The sequence below is a fragment of the Chamaea fasciata genome, unplaced genomic scaffold, assembly GCF_029207755.1.
Source record: "Chamaea fasciata isolate MVZ Bird 193981 ecotype frontalis unplaced genomic scaffold, bChaFas1.0.hap1 SCAF_9, whole genome shotgun sequence".
Lineage (NCBI taxonomy): Eukaryota > Metazoa > Chordata > Aves > Passeriformes > Sylviidae > Chamaea > Chamaea fasciata.
In genome coordinates this window covers 20,356,325-20,374,988 of record NW_027094094.1, presented here as the reverse complement: position 1 = coordinate 20,374,988, position 18,664 = coordinate 20,356,325, and the positions used below count along the sequence as shown (strand labels likewise).

At 42.7% G+C, this 18,664-nt stretch overlaps 2 protein-coding genes across 8 annotated transcripts in view; one reads left to right on the top strand and one right to left on the bottom strand.

The window, feature by feature from the left end:
* Positions 1–12,127, bottom strand: part of SEC24C (SEC24 homolog C, COPII coat complex component) — a 37,338-nt gene extending 25,211 nt beyond the window's left edge. For 3 of the 7 annotated variants that reach the window (XM_066191421.1, XM_066191423.1, XM_066191424.1), the window contains exons 1-2: positions 4,322–6,243; positions 1,293–1,379 (exon numbers count right to left, since the gene is read on the bottom strand). In XM_066191421.1, coding sequence (XP_066047518.1) covers positions 1,293–1,379; positions 4,322–4,496 — 262 coding nt within the window. In that variant the 5' untranslated portion in view covers positions 4,497–6,243. Of the gene's footprint in view, positions 1–1,292; positions 1,380–4,321; positions 6,245–12,087 lie in introns of those variants that run through there. The other 4 variants (XM_066191422.1, XM_066191425.1, XM_066191419.1 and 1 more) reach the window with 3 other exon arrangements.
* A 2,419-nt stretch (positions 12,128–14,546) lies between these two features.
* SYNPO2L (synaptopodin 2 like) overlaps positions 14,547–18,664 on the top strand; it is a 36,256-nt gene continuing 32,138 nt past the window's right edge. The window contains exon 1 of the mRNA XM_066191418.1: positions 14,547–14,833. Within this exon, the coding sequence (XP_066047515.1) occupies positions 14,729–14,833 (105 nt within the window). The 5' untranslated portion in view covers positions 14,547–14,728. The remainder of the gene's footprint in view (positions 14,834–18,664) is intronic.

The following is an 18,664-nucleotide window of genomic DNA, read 5'->3' as shown; positions in this document are numbered from 1 at the left end:
ATTATTTTTATATACTTTCATCTCATTAATCTTGTCTTTTCTAAACTACTGTTACAGCACCTTCATCTTACTTTTCCTCCGGCTAAGCATTACCTGATCTCTATTTGTAGGTGATTTCTTTTCAATTTCTTTCTTGATACCTCACATCTATTTTCCAATGTCTTTCCTTTGCTAGAACATGTAAACTGCTTGGCCTTCTTATCTTTTGCCTTTGAAGGCATACTTATTCCAATTTCTGGAGGGACCCTACACACTTTTTTATATACATTAAGTTAAATTCCTCCACCCCCAAATTTAACAGGCATATCGTTTGGCAGATATGTGCTTACTTCAGGAAAAGCTTTGTAAGTATTTTTTTTTCTAGTTCTCATCACAAATATACTTCTGTCACCCCTACTACAGACCGTTCAAACAGACACTGAAAAAGAAATCACTAGAACAGGTATAGGTATCTAGTGGTTTATTGGCATAAGATCCATTATTCTGGGCAAATCCTTTGTGATGTTCTTACTCATTACAGACCTCAAAATGGAGGTAGCTTATAGCAAAATGCAAAACGCCTGTGATTTTCCTCGAAGCCCTGAGCCTCTATGGTTGTCTCCTGACACCCTGATCTTCTAAACAAATTGACACCTCCAGAAATAGCTCTTCCAAAATATCACTAGTTCGAAAAAAGGAAAAGCACAATATGGTGTCTTGCAGCATTTCTAATTCTTACATTTTGATTGCTAGTTGTGAAAAGATATTTCCTTCTTCAAGTCACAGCTTCTGGAAAAAAAATTATTCCTAATGTATATTTGGATTCTAAGTATAGCGAAAGAAGTTAAAAACTTGTTTTTTCCCTTAAACGAAAGCATAAACTACACAAATCTCATGACTTCCAGTAACAATCTCCTGGTGATATGCAGAGATTTTTCACTCCTTTGCAATGCTATAATTTCAAACCTCACCTTCCCACTCAAGGGTGAGACTGAGTTCTTTTAAACTAAGGATTGCACCTGACAGAATCTGGATGGGTCAATTCAGGTTTTGAAATCAGACTTCAGAAAACATTAGTCACAAGTCAAGTTTTATCTGTGAATCTGCATACATAAGGGATTTCGACTAGGTTTATTTCTTCATATCCTATTTATGCTTCTGGAATGCGGCCTACAAATAGATTGGGAAATGTCCCACCCCTCTCTGCCTGAACAGCCAGGTACCCAAGCTTTGAGATAAGTATCCATATTAAATGGGAACTTAGCAAAGAAGTGACACGGCACAAACACTCCCACAGAAAGGACATCATTTACCTATGAAATTAGGTGCAAGAGAAGAAGTGTCAGAGTTGAGAGATACAGGAGAACCCTTCGAAGGAAACCCCAAGGAAGGAAAGTAACCTGGAAAGACAGAATATACCAGTAAATCAAGCCTGAGAAACAAGCCTTCCCAATGCTGAGAACAGGCTGTAGTCCAGAAAATATCTCATACACAAAACTCGTGTCATCTACCACCTTGTTCCTCAAACTACACTCCCTCTCTTCTACCATGCACAACATATTACAAAAGTAGTCTTTACACTAATACAAGTGTTAACATTTTCACAAAGCAAACCTATGTAAAATGATCTACAGCATAATTGTTAGTGGTATTCAGATAACTGTGTTTGCACTTTCAACTGCATGACCTCATCTGAAGGAAACCAGTAGACTGACTAAAAGACTGGGGCAAAATTGTCTTGGTTCTTTCAATATTCTCATAGCAAGAAGCTGCAATTTTCAGCTAGCACCACAGCACTCCACTTCTGATCCTCAGAAACACTATCATCACTGCTATGGTATTCCCATAATTCCACTTAGTTAAGAGTCAGGGTTTGTCACATAAATCACATAAACACTCCCTGACTAAGGATGGAACCAGCTCTCAACATTTCTCCACTCAGCCCCCCAAGCAATTTTACTGTTATTTTAAAAATAAATCCCTAAGACAACTACTTTGAAATTACAGAATAACACTGGCAGTTTTCCCTTTACCCCTCAGTGTTTCCTAAATTCCTGCCTCTGAAATTAATTCTCTCTCGTCTATATTATGCAGCTACAATAGGTCTTGCCACAAAGACTTGCAGTAAACAATGTGTTGGAGGTGGTGGTAGAAAGGATAAGTGTCACTATTTTTACTATCATCTGTCTGCTGTCTCTGATAATGTGTTGTTCACTTGACTCCTCTTCCACAGGGATTTCATACTCAGCAGTCACTGACAGGTCAACTTCTGGCTGTTGTGTAAGGCTCTGAATTTTACATTTCTTTCTTCTAAAGATAGGAATCCTAAACAGCAGATCCAAAATGCACAGCCTGACAACTGAGATTTCCTTAGTACAGTCTGCTAAGTCAAGAAATAATGGTCTCAGAAAAAGAGATGGAAAAAAATCCCCACAAATTGTGGATGGCCTTTGCCTGATAGTAGCAATAAAGTACATGAGACACTACTTGAGTAGTGAAATACAGTTTCGTTGTTCGAGTGACACTACTTGAGCAGTGCAATACAGTTTTGTTGAGATTATCTTGTTGCCCTCAGTGTCACACCACCTTTCAATCATTACTGCCACAAAATCTGCATTTTTAATCTGCTTGAGTTTATATGAATGTTATCAAGGTATCCAGGTATGTCCTTACTGAGCTGTCCCAAAACTTAAAAAGGCACACCAGAAATAGTCTAGAAGAAAAAAAGGTAATTCCCTCAAAAAGCAATGCTTTTCAGGCCTGTGAAGTCTGAAAATTCTTTAAGTATCTGATAGAAGATGCTCATCAGTTTCTTTTCATGAACACCCTAATCATTCTTCACCTTGCTAACAGCTCAAACCTCTTTTCTATAAATAGCTGCAGTGATGCAACCTTTCCAAATCTGTGGTAATTTTTGTTCTTCTCGAATCCCCTTCTCTCCCTCTCTAAAGCAAGTCCAATTTCTCCCCATTCCTTCCATTGGACAGAAACCACAATTCAGCCTCTGGCTACAGCGAGCAGTCAACCAGAGCAGTCAATGGCTGAGCTCTGCCTCTGTTCTCCCAGGAAGCAGCGTTTCTTCCCTCTGCTCAGAGATGACTTTCATTACTTTAACAGGAATTCAACCCCCCTGTGAAATTAGTTCAAAACATTCATATCAAAAGTGCTGTTAGAAGAGATTGAGAGCTTGGGAGGAAAAGGATTAAGCAAAGAAAAGGAAGACGGAGCACTTGAATAATCCATTCTTTACCACACCACACTCAACTCTTTTACTACACTATTCCACTAACTCTAGACAAAAATCCAACGGTGCAATTATTCAGCACCCAAATTTCAGTCTCTCACTTCTGTTCGTTTTAAGACAACTAGAGGCACTTTGATTGTTCTATCCTTCTCATTGAGTCTGGGCTAAAATCCAAGAAGTTGCAAAAAATCGAGGATGTACTTGCAGGGGGGAATAGTACAGAGATGATTAACATGACCAGCACAGTCCAAATTACCTTAAAATACCCATTTGAAACCTAAACAAATATTTTTAAGTTTATGTTGAGCTAATTTCAGCAAAACTGAATTCATCCCTGTGATCTGAAAAGGCAGACATACTTGCATTCAAAGCAATAGTATTTTCTCCTCTACATTTCAAATATTAGTCACTATTGATTTCCCAAAGCAATTCACATACTTGAAAACCAAGGCTCAAAGTTCTTTATTAAACTCAGCCTGTCTTTTGAAAGCAGAAAAACAAAGGTTGAGTTACTTTTCTTTTTTCTTTTTTTTTTTTTTTAACAAAAATAATAAGGGATATCCGTGATCCTGCAGAACCAGTGACACATTATCTTGCCACATGACCACAAACTTTTTATTGGATTTCAAGACATTAGAGAAAATAGCTCCAAATATGCTTTCTGCCTAGAGACATAAGTCTTAATCTTTCAGGACAGAGTGCAGATCTTCCTACAAAATAATGTAAGGCAGTCTCAATTATACATCTGTTACAGTCCCTAGCTGCTGCCTCTCAACATAACCTCATCAGGAAGAATCTTCTAGTCAAGTGCTTCAGTAACACAAGGACATGGACATAGAGAAAAAAGCAGGTTTCTCAACATGTTAATTTTATAACCTACCAAAAGAAGAGTAAGCCTTACCAAACTGGACAAAAGACAGCACAATAACCTCAGAACATGGAACAACATGATTTTTACCATCATGCAAATTACATAGAGAAAAACCAGTACTCACTACCACAAAAAACCCAAGGCTTACAATAGGAAGTATACAGCAAAAATCCCGTGCACACCATCACTCACAGGTTATCAATCATGAAGTACAGAGTGAGCAGTACCTTGTGGAGGGACTGGCTGTTGGTATCCCGGCATGGGCCCATTGTAAGCTCCATACTGCGACTGAGGAACGCCTGGCAGGGACTGTGCTCCGTAGGCAGGCTGCTGGTATCCCTGATAGCCAGGCTGAGGTTGCCCGTAAGGAGGCCCCGTGTGAGCTTGCTGGTTTACACTCATTGTATTCACATCCCCAAACTAACCTCACCTGCAAAAAAGGGGGTGAAAAATGAGTTTTATTACACATAAAACCAATCTGGTCAGCTTCCCAACTGCTTTCAAATAAGTGAGAGATCCGAAGATACTTGGGAAGCTAAAACATTAATGGTAACTTACTCTTGCACAGCAATTTTTTCAAGTAAGAAATGCTTTACAAGAGCTATGTAAAACAGTATTTTCAGGAACTATGTTTTCTAATCAACTTAGTCAGCATTTCATCCTGGTTAGACCTGTGATCATCACCTTAGATAGAAATACCATCATCTGCCATTTCACAGAAGATTATTATCGAGCTTCCTGAGAAACTTCCTTTCAAACTACTTCCACCTCACAGAATCAGACCAACAGAAAATAGATTCCATGATCCAGATGAGTGATTCCTTAACATAACACTTCAATAACACTGAAAAAGTTCAGCTGTCGCCTCTGTCTTAGTTTACTTGATGTTGTTTCCTTGTTACAAGCAGCACACTTCACCATCCACAAAGGCAGCTGCTTCAAGTGTTTGATAGAATCTAGAACAGGACCAGCACAGGGGGATAGAGCTTTTACTTTTTTTTTTTTTTTTTTAGCAATAGACGATTCAATGTCCTTGCTACGTACATACATTTCAGAAAACAAAGATATTCCAAAAGCAAAATTTTCACCTAGGAAAGGTGTTCAAAATGGAAAATAATTACAGGCAAAGATGGCACTAAAGGAATTACAGCAAAGTGTAAGACTTGAAACAGAGTGTCAGAGACAGGAGAGACATTTCTCAGCAAACTTTTTCAAGAAGTCTTGCTCAACACACAGATTCCCAACTCCCCTAACTGTATAAAGAGACTGACTAGCTTTGTAACAAGAAAAGCAGAACTGTTACTGTAAGACCCCAAACCAAGCAAGCAATTCTTACAACAGCAAGCAGGCAGATAACCCACAGTGCCTTTCATTTGTGGAGAACCAAGGAGATTACTTCAGGGGCAGGAGATTCCCTCATGGTGTGTTTCTTGTAATATCATTTTGCATCCCCTGTATTTCTTTGGACACTCCACGTCACTGTTATCCTCTTCAGCTAAGACTACCTACACAACACTAAAGAAACATGTTTAGGGCAATTAAATTATTTACTAAAAAACATCAGTTTATATAAAAATGCAAAGCAAAGGTAAAATAAATAACTAATGTTGCCCTCATACTTCTCTCCAAACTCTATGATGAACTTGTGGGTTAAAGATACAAAGTAAATCTTAACACAGAGGAAGAAACAGAGGTGCAACAGCCACCAGAAGCAAAGCCTGACCAGGAATCTGCAGCTTAACTCAATCAGGTATCACAGCCCCAAGCTGTGATTCGCCTACACTCTGATTAGCACATGCCAAACAATTCTACAGTCAGCTCTTCACACTATCAAAAATATGATGCCAAAGAATTATTTCAACAACTGACACCACAGTTGTACAGCAAAGCTACTGGAAGAACTACGGCTCCGCAAGAATCAGCCACATGAAGAAATTCTTTCATACATACAATAAAAGGAAAATACATATACCACAATAGAGAGATTACTTACAAAAGAAACCTAGCACAAAAGGGAAAAACTATATTTAACCTCCTAAAGCTAGTGAACGTGACAAATATCAATACTAAGATTACTAATACTTTGAAATTAGATTTTAAACTTTTATGAAAAGAAATAAATGAAGTTTCACATTCTTATTCTCCAAGCTGAATAAAGGCAAAGAGAGGGTTTTTGTTTAGAAAAAAGATCTCCTCTTAAATATTTAAAGGTAATTTGTTCTTGAAAGCTAACATGTCATTTGCAACAGCTTACAAGAGCATGACAGAATTTTTCATCAGCCCACTGTGGTTTTAAACATGATTACCCTCTTGCTGTCATGTTTATAACATGTAATCTCTAAAAATTTTGGTTTCCCACACTACCTTTGACTTAGTTCTGCAAAACAGTCTAACCTGAGCAACCACGGCCAGGAAGTCTGGACTTTGGGACCTGCTCCCTTCCCAAGTTTCCTGAAAGGTTAACCTCTTACTGCCCAGGCAGGCAATCAGTGTCACCACACTGCAATCACAGACCTACTCTCAGCCACCTCCTGCTCTCTACAAACAGTAAAGCACGAGAGTGCCTCCTGCAAAGGGAGCACAGGGAAGGAGGAACACATCGAGGGGATTCCTCTACCTGCACCTCTTGGAACATCTGGGCAGGGCTTTCTGCCGAGGAAGGAGGGCTGTGTTCTCGTCTTCCTGCCCCTGCTTGTTGGATTGCACATGAGGAACCTGGCTTCTAGTCACTGCTCCTGCAAACGGGTCTCTCCTCCACGAAGAGCTGCAGAGGAGCAGTATTCCACAGGATAGCTCCTGAGCTATAACCACTAACACACTTTTCACAAGTTAGACCTACAGAAATCCCTGAACAGATCTAATGTTCAAACTAGGAATTACTACAGGACAGATTAATCTTTCATGCTTTTCTCTCCTGTTTTTCTAAAGCACAGTGGGACGAGAACTCAAGCACGACCCCTGTAAAGCACTTCTGAGTTACTGCTGTGAGCACATATTCAGTGATCTTACCTGACGATCTTTTACTATTCCCATTACAGCCTTCCCTCCCTCACGTGAATATCAGTATTTCCTGCCTAAGCAGGTGATATCTTGCCAGCTTGTTGCTCTCTCCACAATACCAAAACTGAGAGGTAAGCTGATTCAATGCACATCTTAATGAGAAAAAGAGTTTTGAGATAATCTCCTACACTTTTGTGGGAAAAGTAGCTACACAAACAAGATGGTTCTAACTCAATGTCTCAACAGAAAGGCAAGTACAACTCAGACCTTTAGCTAGCCCATGTGCCAGCCAGCACAGGTTCATCACCACCACAGCACAAGCACCTGCCTCTACACTGGCAGAGGGTCGAGGAGGGAGACTTAAGAACAAGTCCAGTGCTGAAGTTGTGGACAAGGCTGCCTCATTATTTTGCTGCCCAACTTGCTCTGAACATAAGGCTTGTGGCCCATTTGCTCATCGCTGATGTGAAACACCATAAGGCAGGACCAAGAGTATTTGCCTCTGAGAAGGAGGAAGACAGTTGTGACTGAGTGAGTCTGTTTACCCTCTTCCCCAGTACAAGTTATTTGTATCAAACATTCATTTTGTTTCCACTCAAAAAACATCTCTGTGTAAATAAGAACCTGGTCACTCAAAGAGATATGGAGAAAGGGCGAATTCTGCGCTCTGTCTTATGACATGAAGGGTGGCTGGGGTATGGAGAATGACAGAAATAATACATACACCAGATAGGGAGAAATGGAGATAACAGGCCATTTCACTGGGTAAAAATGCTCAGGATATTCCTTTGCAGGAAGTAACACATTACCAAAACTAAGCCAAACATGGTGTTGAACATCATATTACTCCTCAGCAGTTACCATACACAAAGCTCAAATAAGCAGGACTTATGCTAGAGAAAAAAAATCCTATGACAAGTGGTCATTACCATAAACAATAATTTTCCTGCAAAGCAGGAAGCAGTCACTCTACACCATTTTCCATTCCTCTTTATAAAGGCAGCTGGCCATGAACTTTTGATCAACACAGTTACAAATTTACAATTACACCAGGAGGCTGTTGTACAAGACAGACAACCAGTAAAGATCAGTAATAAACCGATGGGAGGAAAATACACAGGAATAATGTAGGGGCTGCACAATATCTAAATTTTTACAATAGCTTCAAGATTACTTAGCATTCAAACAAATCAGATCACAGTGAAGTTTTTACGACATGCTTTAAAAAAAAACGAGTGATTCATATGAGCTCGTTTCAATGAGCAAATCTCCCAAATCACTGAAAACTTCATATTCATCACTTTTTATAGTCTGCATTCACTGTTAACTCCCTTTTGAAACTGAAAAGCTTGATCTCATCAGTTCTTGTTCGCATTCTAAAGGAAAGGCATACAGCAAAATTACTTTCCTTCAGAAAGATGCTAGTGCCTTTTTTACCGGTCCCAGAGACAGAAAAAGCCAGTTTCTTTTAACTTCGGAAAACACTGAAACTTTAAAAAAAGCCCCCAAATCTACAATAACAAAAAAAATCCCCCACACAACGCAAGACAACTACATGGCCACCCAAGTTATCCCGAAACTGAAGGAAATACATCTATTTAACACAGAAAACTAAAACTATTTCTAAAAGATAGGATAGCAGGAGAGCACTGGTAATTCAGAATATTACCTACAGTACTTTTAATGTTTCTATTCTGCAACTGTCTGGAAGCAGCAAGGTTTTGCTATTCTTACAAAGACCTGGACTCTAGGACTAAGAACACTCTTTGGAAAGGGAACTGTCCTTGCTGTTGTTTCATTGACACCTTGACTAGGTCTTCTACAAGCACTCATGGAACACTTGGTTCTTTTCAGATATCAGAAATCACTGGCTTTTTTTTTTTTTTTCCCTATAGAAAATCCTGGGAAAGAAACTCATGTCCTAGAAGTCAGAAACTGTTGACTAATTAGTAAGCTCACAGGCCATGGTAACAAATACTTCTCACACATTTGTCCAAATCAACCCAAATGGCAATACTGGAACCAACTCCAATCTGGGTGTAATATGTGGCAATCTCTCTTCTGCCTGTGCAGATTCTCAGCTTGTTACAGGTAACATTTTCTTCATCTCTGCATTTTGAATTACTGCCAGAAACATTTGTTTTAACAGTTCATGAAAAGTATGAGACACAGTTTTCAAAGTGAATCTAAGCTGTGGTCACTTTTATATTCTTCTAAAGAAGGCCACACTAAACCCTGTTGTGTTAGGCTGATTCATCATCCTGGGCAAGGTACAATACAGTATACAGGTTACCAGAATGCAAGAGATTAAAAACTGAATACAAAAAAACCCAGCTTAGTCTTGACCTAACCTTAAAACTACCACTACTTCCAACCCCTGCCATCACCACCTGCCATCATCACCATTCAGTAACATTTCTATACTTTGTTGACTCAGGTCTCCTGGTGGGACTGATTCACATCTCTATCACCGTAATAAAGCTCTAGAAAAAGATCTGAAAAACTCTCTGCTATGAGCATGGCTTCTGGAGAGCAACCCCATGGAGGCAAAAGTCGCTGACAATACAGTATCAACAAAATCACAGTGAAGGATCTCTGTTTCCTAGCTACCTCCACATACATGTGGACATATATGCTACAATGAATGAAGTAATCAGAATAATTTCTGTGAATCTTGCGCAAGCATAACTGATTAGAAAAAGTTACATGAGCAGTTTCAAATTTAGGGAAGAGGCCAGAAGGAAGAAAGGAAGAACGGGAATACATAGAATAAGACTAAAAAACATGTTTTTTTCACACACATAGTAACACTGGTCATCTCTGAGCTCTCATTTCCTCTACACAAATACACATTACACAATCTCCATCACTTGCAAGAAACAAAAAAAGGCCAGAATTAGTTTTCCTAATACCTACTGCCCGTTTATGCTGTCTTTTAGTGCTTTCCGTGTTAACAATGAATCTTGCTGAACATATTAAAACAAGCTCTAGCTTCACAATTTATCCCTAACACAGCTTTCCAAACCTAAAGAACAAGAAACATCCACCTCTCTCCTGCAGAGACCTTGTTGTTGGTTACTCTTTGAACCTTGCCCTCCCTTAGCCAACCATCAATTCCTCCTCTGATTTTTGACCCTCCTTCTGATAGTAAGTGTTACAGGAAGATAACATAGTCCTACCATAGCAGGAAAAAGCATGCAAAGAAGTAAAGCATCAAACCACTCATCAAAGAAATAATACTTTAAATAGCTATTCACTGCTATAAGTCAGCTTTCAGCCATGAAGTTAGAACCTGAAGTGAGAGTCACAGCACATTAAGAAGCAATTATATATTTTTTATATTGATGTACACTTCATAACCTGTCTACAACAATAAAAGAATCCTGAATGGCACAGCTCCAAGCCAAAAAGGGGAGCTCCATTAGCATGAACCTGTTTCACAAAAAAATTGATAGAAATGTTTATGTTTTCACAGAGTGTATATATGTGATTGGAAGTAAGTCTCCTTTACAGAGGAAAGCTTGGAAGTTTTAGGCCACATACATTTCCATCTGTCCCATAACTGGAACACCTACTCCAGGAGAAGATTGAAGGAAAGAAGAAAAAAATTACAGTCAGAGTTCCCTAAATTTATTCAGGAAATCTTCATATTAATAAAGAGCAAATACTTTAGTACATAATCAGTAGTCACCACCCATTTCAGTGATGTGATTTTACACTGCATGTAAAAAACAACAAAAAAGAATTTGCATGTTATGTCTGAGATAGTGATTTCTGTCCAACATTCCTTACGACATTTGGTAAAGTTGACTACACACTCCTGTAACAGAAATGGATCTAGAAATACTCCTAAGTAATTATCACATTAATAGCTAACAATCCACTGAGTACCAAACTGAAAAAAATATCAGTATTTTCTGTGACAATACAAACATTAATTCCCGTGGATAACTTCTGACTGGGGTGTAAGCAATTCTCTTACATCCCAGCAACCACTTCCATTAGCCAGTAAGTTTAAAAAGGAATTTAACTACAGGCCAGTTTGGGTGGTTTTTCAGTCTCTCTCACAGATCAGTACATTCAAAAAAAAAAAAAAAAAAAAAACCACCAACGAAACACTAAAGGAAACTAAGCTTCACTGTACTCCATCAAAAGCATTTCCCAGAAAGAGTGAAAGCAAATTCCAACTACAGAAAATAAAACACATTTAAAGCACCATCTACATGGAAAGCAAGAGTCCCATCTTGCATAACCACCTTTTCAAGGCTACACTTGTACTTCGATCATGCCATCTCCTTTACATTCCTTCTCCCTTTTTTCACAGCCACAGACAAGCAACAGCTAAGTTTTACTACCAAATCCGACCAATCTCAGCCACCAGATCTCCGCAAGGGACGACCCATCCTTTGCAAAGCTCGAATGAATGAAAGCTTGAACAGCACAGCACAAACGCCAGGGGAAGGATCCGCGGATTACAGGAGATTAGGGAGGCTGCAGAGGGGGGTATCTGACTCGGGCGCACCCCGGCCAAAACGCAGCACTCGGTTCCCCGCGCCGGACCGACGGCCCGACCCGCAGCCGCCGGGTGTGGCCGCACCACAGCGGGACACCGACGGCTCTCTCGGGGCGGCGCAGGCACTGGAAGCGCAGGCCCCGCCGACAGCCGGCCCGGCCCCGCAGGCCGCCGGCACCGGCCGGGCCGCGGGCGATGCGGCCGCTCCCGCCCGGCCGCGTTCCGGGGAGCCCCGGGGCTCCGCAGGGCCTGCCGTGGCGCGCGGCGCGGCGGGCCCGACGCGTCACCCGCCCGGGCGCCACCGGGCCTCGGCCGACGAGGAAGCGGCAGCGGCGGCAGCGCCTCGGGTCCGGGCCGCGGCCGGGCCGCCGGGCGCGGTGCCGGGCGCGATGCCGCCCGCCCGCCCGCCCGGCCGCAGCGGGCGCCGTGCGACCCCGGCGGTGGGCCCGGCCACCCGGAGCCCCCCGAGGCCTCACTCACCGCCGCCGCCGCCGCCACTGCCGGGCCCGCTTCCGCTCCCGCCCCGCCGCTCCCCGCCCGCCGCTGCCACGTCCGCGCTCCGCCCGCCGGGGCCCGGATGCGGCGCAGGCGCTGGGAGGCCGCGGCCGCTGACGTCCGGGCCGGGGCGGGAGGCGGCTGCGGCGGCGGGCCGCGGGGCAGCTGCTCGGGCGGCCCCGACCAGCGCTGTCCGCACGGGCAGCTGGGGCGTAAGCAGGGCACGGCCGAGCGCTGCTGAGCCGCGGCCACCACTGACCACGGTGCCCTAGGCCGCCCGTCCCACCAGCGGCCTGTGAGAGACCGCGGCTGGGGAGCAGCCAGGGGCCAGTTCTGCACCGAGGTGCAAAGAGTTGTTCACTCCCTGCTAACAACGACGGAGTGATCGTCCCTCCGTACTCGGTACTGGTGAGGCCGCACCTCAAACACTGCCTTCAGCAGGCCCTACAGCCCCCCTCACTTCAGAAAAGGCATTGAGATGCTGGAGCGTGTCCAGAGAAGGGCAACAAGGCTCGTGAAAGGTCTAGAAAACTTGTTTTGCAGGAACGGGTGAGGGACCTGGGATTGTTTTGTCTCGAGAAGAGGAGGCTCGTGGGGGATCTCATCGCCCTCTACAGCTGCCTGAAAGATTGCCGTGAAGTGGGGACTAGTCTCGTGTGGCTACAGAGAGGACAAGAGGAAGTGGTCTAAAGCTGAGACAGGGGGCACTCAGGTATTAGAAACATTTTTACTGTTAGGGTGGTCAGGCACTGGAATAGGTTGCCCAGGACTGTGGTGGAATCACCACCCCAGAGGTGCTGAAGAGGCATCAGGATCTGGGGCTGGGTGATGTGCTTTGATGGTTTAGGGGTTACAGTGGTAGTGCTGGGTGGATGGTTGGACTTGGTGACCTCAAGGGTCTCTTCCAGCCTTGATGATTCTGTAATTGTGTTGGTGTATGCCCACCAGCAATATGCAATGGCACTGGATGAGTGGTGCTGTAGTACTGGCAATGGAGTAGTCAACCAAGCAATGGCATCACAACAAAAGTACATCATCTGGATGTTACGGGATAAGGATATTAGTCACTGAGAGCTAAGCACGTGCAGAATAAGGAAGAGGTAAGGGTAAGCTTGTTGTCAGGACCTTAACAGAAAATTATGTTTTAAGCCTTGTGGGAAGGGGGGAACATGGACTTTAATTCTTCAATAACTGCCTGGCTTGGGATGGCTAGGATGTCTCGTCTATCATGGTCCTAAAGCAAAACCACTGAAAGACTCTGCTCTACTCTAGTGAGACCTCATCTGGAGACCTGCATCCAGCTCTGAGGTCTTCAGCACAGGAAGGACATAAACCCATTGGAACAGGTCCAGAGGGAGGCCAAGAGAATGATCAGAGGGATGAGGGCTTCTCTTACTAAGAGAGGCTGAGAGAGTTGGGCCTGAAGAAGATTTTGAGGAGACCTTATTGTGTGGTCTTTCAATACTTAAAGGAGGCTTTTAAGAAAGCTGGAGACAGACTTTGTAGTAGGACTTATAGTTACAAGACAAGGGGTCATGGTTTTAAATGAAAAGTGGGTAGATTTAGACTAGATATAAGGAAAAAAAATTCTGTATGAGGCTGGTGAAGCACTCTAACAGGCTGTCCAGAATGGTGGCAGATGCCCCATCCCTGGAAACACTCAAGGTCACGTTGGGCAGGACTCTGAGCATCTGATATAGTTGCAAATGTCCCTGCTTATTGCAGGTGGGTTGGGCTAGATGATCCTTAAAAGTTTGTTCCAATCCAAACTATTCCCTGATTCTCTGACCTCGTTGGGCTCTCTTGGCCATTGTGTCTATGTAAGCAGTGCCCTGCAGAGAACTGTTTGAATCCTGTGTGTGTAGCTAATCCCAGCTATTCTGGTCCCTGTGTCTAGTATTACAAGTGGATGTAGGGGATGTCAGGGAGCAGCACGCTGCAGAGGGAGCACAGCACATCTATAGTCTGCCTGTGGCTTTTGGGGCAGGCACATAGTGCAGCTGCATAATAACACTAGCTGCATGGAGAAAATAGAAGTGGAGAGCAGATTAATTGCAAGCTGGTTTTGTTCAGTTCATAGGGTCGGGTGCTATCACCTGATTTGTACAAGTTTGTACCTGTGACGTGTCCTTGCCTGAAACTCAAACTAATGGATCCTGAGTACTGAGTGACTCTAAGATTTGCATTTGGAATGCAAAGTGGAAATAAAATTTTTACTGAAATGCTTCCAGCTTTAAGAGTGTCAGACAAAGCTCTGGAGAGACAGGAGGTGTGCTATTTTCAGCCACGTTCCGGTGAGAGATCCATCATGTATGCGGGGGGGGCACAGAGGGTGAGATTGACATGACACGTGTGTGGGACAACTCTGGCCCCTTACCAAGGGCAGAATCAAATGTCTAATCATAGGCAGAGCAGCAGCTGAGAGTTCAGAAGAGCACTGAAGGCTGGGCTTGACAGTCTCAGCTCTTGTGTGTGTGTGAACTTCAAGGAGAAAGCAAGCAGAGGGCCTTGTGGGGACTGGAGAGTGGTGGTGTGAATTGTGAATATGGGAATAGAAGATTCTGTCTGTTAAGAACTGGAGTCTGTACTGAAGTTGTGAAGACAAAATACCTAAAGCACAGAAATCATGGGAGCTGAAGAAGAAATGCTCATCACTCTGTCTGGAGGTGCCCCCTGGGGCTTCCGCCTGCAAGGGGGTTCAGAGCAGAAAAGACCCCTGCAAGTGTCAAAGGTAGGACCCTGAGGGGCGACCTGTGAGAGCAAAGCTGTTCTGCTGAACTAAGAGATCCCTACTGAGTCGGGCATCTTTCACTACTGTTAAGGAATACAGGAACTCCTTACTGTGGGAGCAGATCTTAAAAGGAGAACTTGGGTGGTGTGCTCAAGCAGGGTGTGAGGTGGGCTGTGGGTCCTGGAATAGATGCGATGGAGGTAGAGACAAGTGTCAGGTGAAGATCTGCTTCAGTGCAGGTCTGTACCGCTCAGACACTTTGTAGGCTGAAAACTCTCCCGAGTTGTCAGCAAAGCTATAACCACAGTGACAGTGCAGGGAAAAAGGCTCAAATATGGAAACTTCAATACTCATATAAGACATCCAACTAAAGAAAAAATAAATTGAAGCAGTAAAAGCCAGATTTTTAATTGAACTGTCCCTAACACTTCTTTACTGTATTCCACCTTTCAAAATAGATGCACATTTCTCAGTGCCTCTTCTGTTGGTGAAAGTTACTCAACACTGTCTGAAGTGAATACTTGTGATGCTCTAAGCAGCAAATACTGGTTTAATTTCAAGAATTAAAGAAAAACAGTTGTTTGGGCGGGAGATTTTTTAAAAAAGGAATAAACATGAACCTTGTGTTGCACTACTTTTGGTAAACAGCTGTTACTGTTGTCTTTTTCGAAAGACTACTGAATAGGTTGAAAACTAGGGAAAAAGAAAGGTCCTCTTTATTAAGCTCATAACAGCTGCATTAGCCTTGACACAATGATATCTTGGGATATCTCACTGGAAGGCACCCAGCAGCAGAAATGAAAAATGCTCAGCCCAGCTCCTTCTGTTTCCTTAAGCAGACTATGCCTCTGACAGAATTTTGAAATTAAATGTTTTGTGTCACTTGGCTCAGGTGACACACCCCAGATGACGAAGTGTTTGTCCTAACTTCTGCCAAGTGGTTTGGAATCACATAGCTTGGCCTTGAAGTGAGTGTTTCTTATGTAGAGAAAGATTATTTTTCTCCTCAAAAACAACTTCTGCACAAACTCATAGAGTTTCAGGTGTTAAAAAGAAAGAATCAGTATCCTTGAAACAGGTGTCTGGCATCCGTGGTTCTTAGGAAAACGGAATTTTCAGGGGCTACATTAACTCTGCGTGGTCTAAGATTATTTTGAGTCTTGTTTTTCCAACAGTAGACAAGAAACTGGGACTGAAGAGGGAGGAGATTGTGAGTGTCTGTAAGGATTACTCAGGATTGAACAGCCGCAAGAACTAGTCATTACCCAGGCTAAGTTGCATCTTAAGGTGAATGGAATATTGCTCAAGGATTAGTAGCACTTGCAGGAAGGTATTAACTAGAAGGAGCTCTCACCCGGAACTGGGTGCTTTACTTTAAGTCTGGCAATACAGATATATATTTTTTTTACAATACTTGGATATTGCATTAAAAATAAATATGGAAAATATAATTGATAAAAATCCATTTGAGGCTCAAATTATATATTCTTTAGGCAGGATTTTAATTTTATAATTATGCTTTTTGTTTATTACCACTTAGAATTTAATAGCTTCCAATGACCCTACATACTGACTTAAAGGCAACACCATTTAAATAGTCTCTAAATAATGGATTTTTAGGTCCTTAACAGGTGCCCAGGAAGATCATATCTGAATGTAACCTGCTTAAAAGAGAATAAACTGCCAGGTGTCATGTGATAGAACATACAGACATGAATGGCTGATAGGTGCCAGGAGATAACTGAGTGGATACTGTTTGTGTCTCAGAGATTCCAGTGCTGTCATTTTAGACAATTTCAACTTCTAGGCTAGAAAAGTCATAGTAGTAACACTAAGGAATGATGCTTACCTTTGGATGCTGAGTCAAATGGTGAAAAAGTGATAAAAAGTTAATTTGGGAAATTAATCAAGTATGACAAATACATTATATATAAATGTTACATACTGGACTTGTAGTGATGCTGGAATTGCTAAGTCAGACTAGGTTAAGAGTCACCTCTTGTCCTGCTTCCTGCTTCCTTTGTGTTTCCTGCAAGTATTTCAGAGGAAGTTGTAAGTTTCACCAATGCATCTAATTTTTGCATAATGCAATGTGGAGGGAAGTCCTTTCCCCACAGGTAGTTAATGGCATGCTCTGGGGTGTATCTAAGAATTGGTAGTCCTAATGGTTTACCCTGTAGATAAACAGAAAATTGGTCCTGAACAACTAGTACTTTACCTGTCTAAGTCTAACATGAGTTCCTAATGAAGATTTGATAACACTGAGCAACCAGGAATACCAAAGACTAAATGCTGCACTAAGTGGGTTTTCCTGCTTGAGTCGCTCTTGTTGTATTACAAAGCCCTTCACAATTCCTCATCTTACATGATCAGTGTACACAGTTCATAGTCTTCTTGCCTTTATGCTCTCTAAAGTTTACATCACTATCATCTTTTTATTGTTTCTCTTTATAGAGATTGTGATAAATTAATCACTGATTGCTGTTCTTGGTATCCTTTTTTTTGTTTTGTTTTCCTGAAAATTCTTTGGGTGTGCTGTATGGTTACCCTTTCCCCTTTCCTTTCCCTTCCCTCCCCTTCCCTTCCCCATTGGTGGGCCTCTAATTGGTTGTTCTCTCATAAGATGTTCACAAGGATGGCTTAAATTATTGACTTCCTTCAAATAGCAACTCAAAATGTACAGTGAATATATGCATTTGAAACTCTTTCCTAGTGCAAAGCATTCAACTGGCTGTAACAAAATAAAGTACATGAACATGTTGGAAGTGGGGTGTGAACCCATTTTTCTACAGACTAAAAGGATGCATAGCTGTAGTTTAAACTGTTTCTCCAAGCAAGGGATCAATTCTAAACCTCAGTCCAGCTGACACAAAGGGGTAGAAAAGCAGCTGTATCCTCACATGCTGGATCCAGCTGCCACAGGGCTTCCATGCCATTCCTTCAGTAACTCCCTGTGGGTTATGGGTTCAGGGACACACCTGGAGAATGACTCTGAAATTACATACTTGTGGACGTCTCCTGGGTTGTACATAGCTGGGTATGAGCCCACAATGTGTCCTGACAGCCCAGAAGGCCAACAGCATCCTGAGCTGCATCTAAAGAGGAGTGGCCAGCAGGTGGAGGGAGGCGATTCTGCCTCTCTGCCCACTTGGAGCATTGCATAAACCTCTGGGGTCCTCAGTGCGGGAAAGATGGACTTCCTAGGGTCTAGAGGATCTAGATGATCCAAGAGATGGAGCACCTCTCCTGTGAAGACAGGCTGAGAGAGTTGGGATTGTTCAGCCTGGAAAAGAAAAGGCTCTGGGGAGACCTCATTGTGGCCTTCCAGTACCTGAAGGGGACTTACAAAAAAGAGGGAGAGATATGTTTTAGATGGATAGACAGTGATAGGATAAGGAGGAATTATTTTAAACTAAAAGAGGAGAGATTTAGATTAGATGTAGTGAGGCACTGGACCAGGCTGCCCAGAGAAGCTGTGGATGCCCCATTCCTGGAATGCTCAAGGCCAGGTTGGATGGGGCTCTGAGCAACCTGGTCTAGTGGAAGGTGTCCCTGCCAGTGGCAGGGGGGTTGGAACAAGATGATCTTTAAGATGCCTTCCAACCATTTTATCATTCTATGATAACTAATTCTGTGTTCAAGTAAACTTAACGGAGCCAAACTAGCTGCGCCTGCCTTGGGATCAGAACATTGCTTCTTCCGGCAGTGCCCAGCGGATACTGAGGAAAAAGCACAAGTAACATAAGAAAGATTGAAATGCTAGCATTAACACCAACTGATTATATGGTTCCAGATCTGTAACTGCAAATGCCTATTCCTTTCATCTTAAAC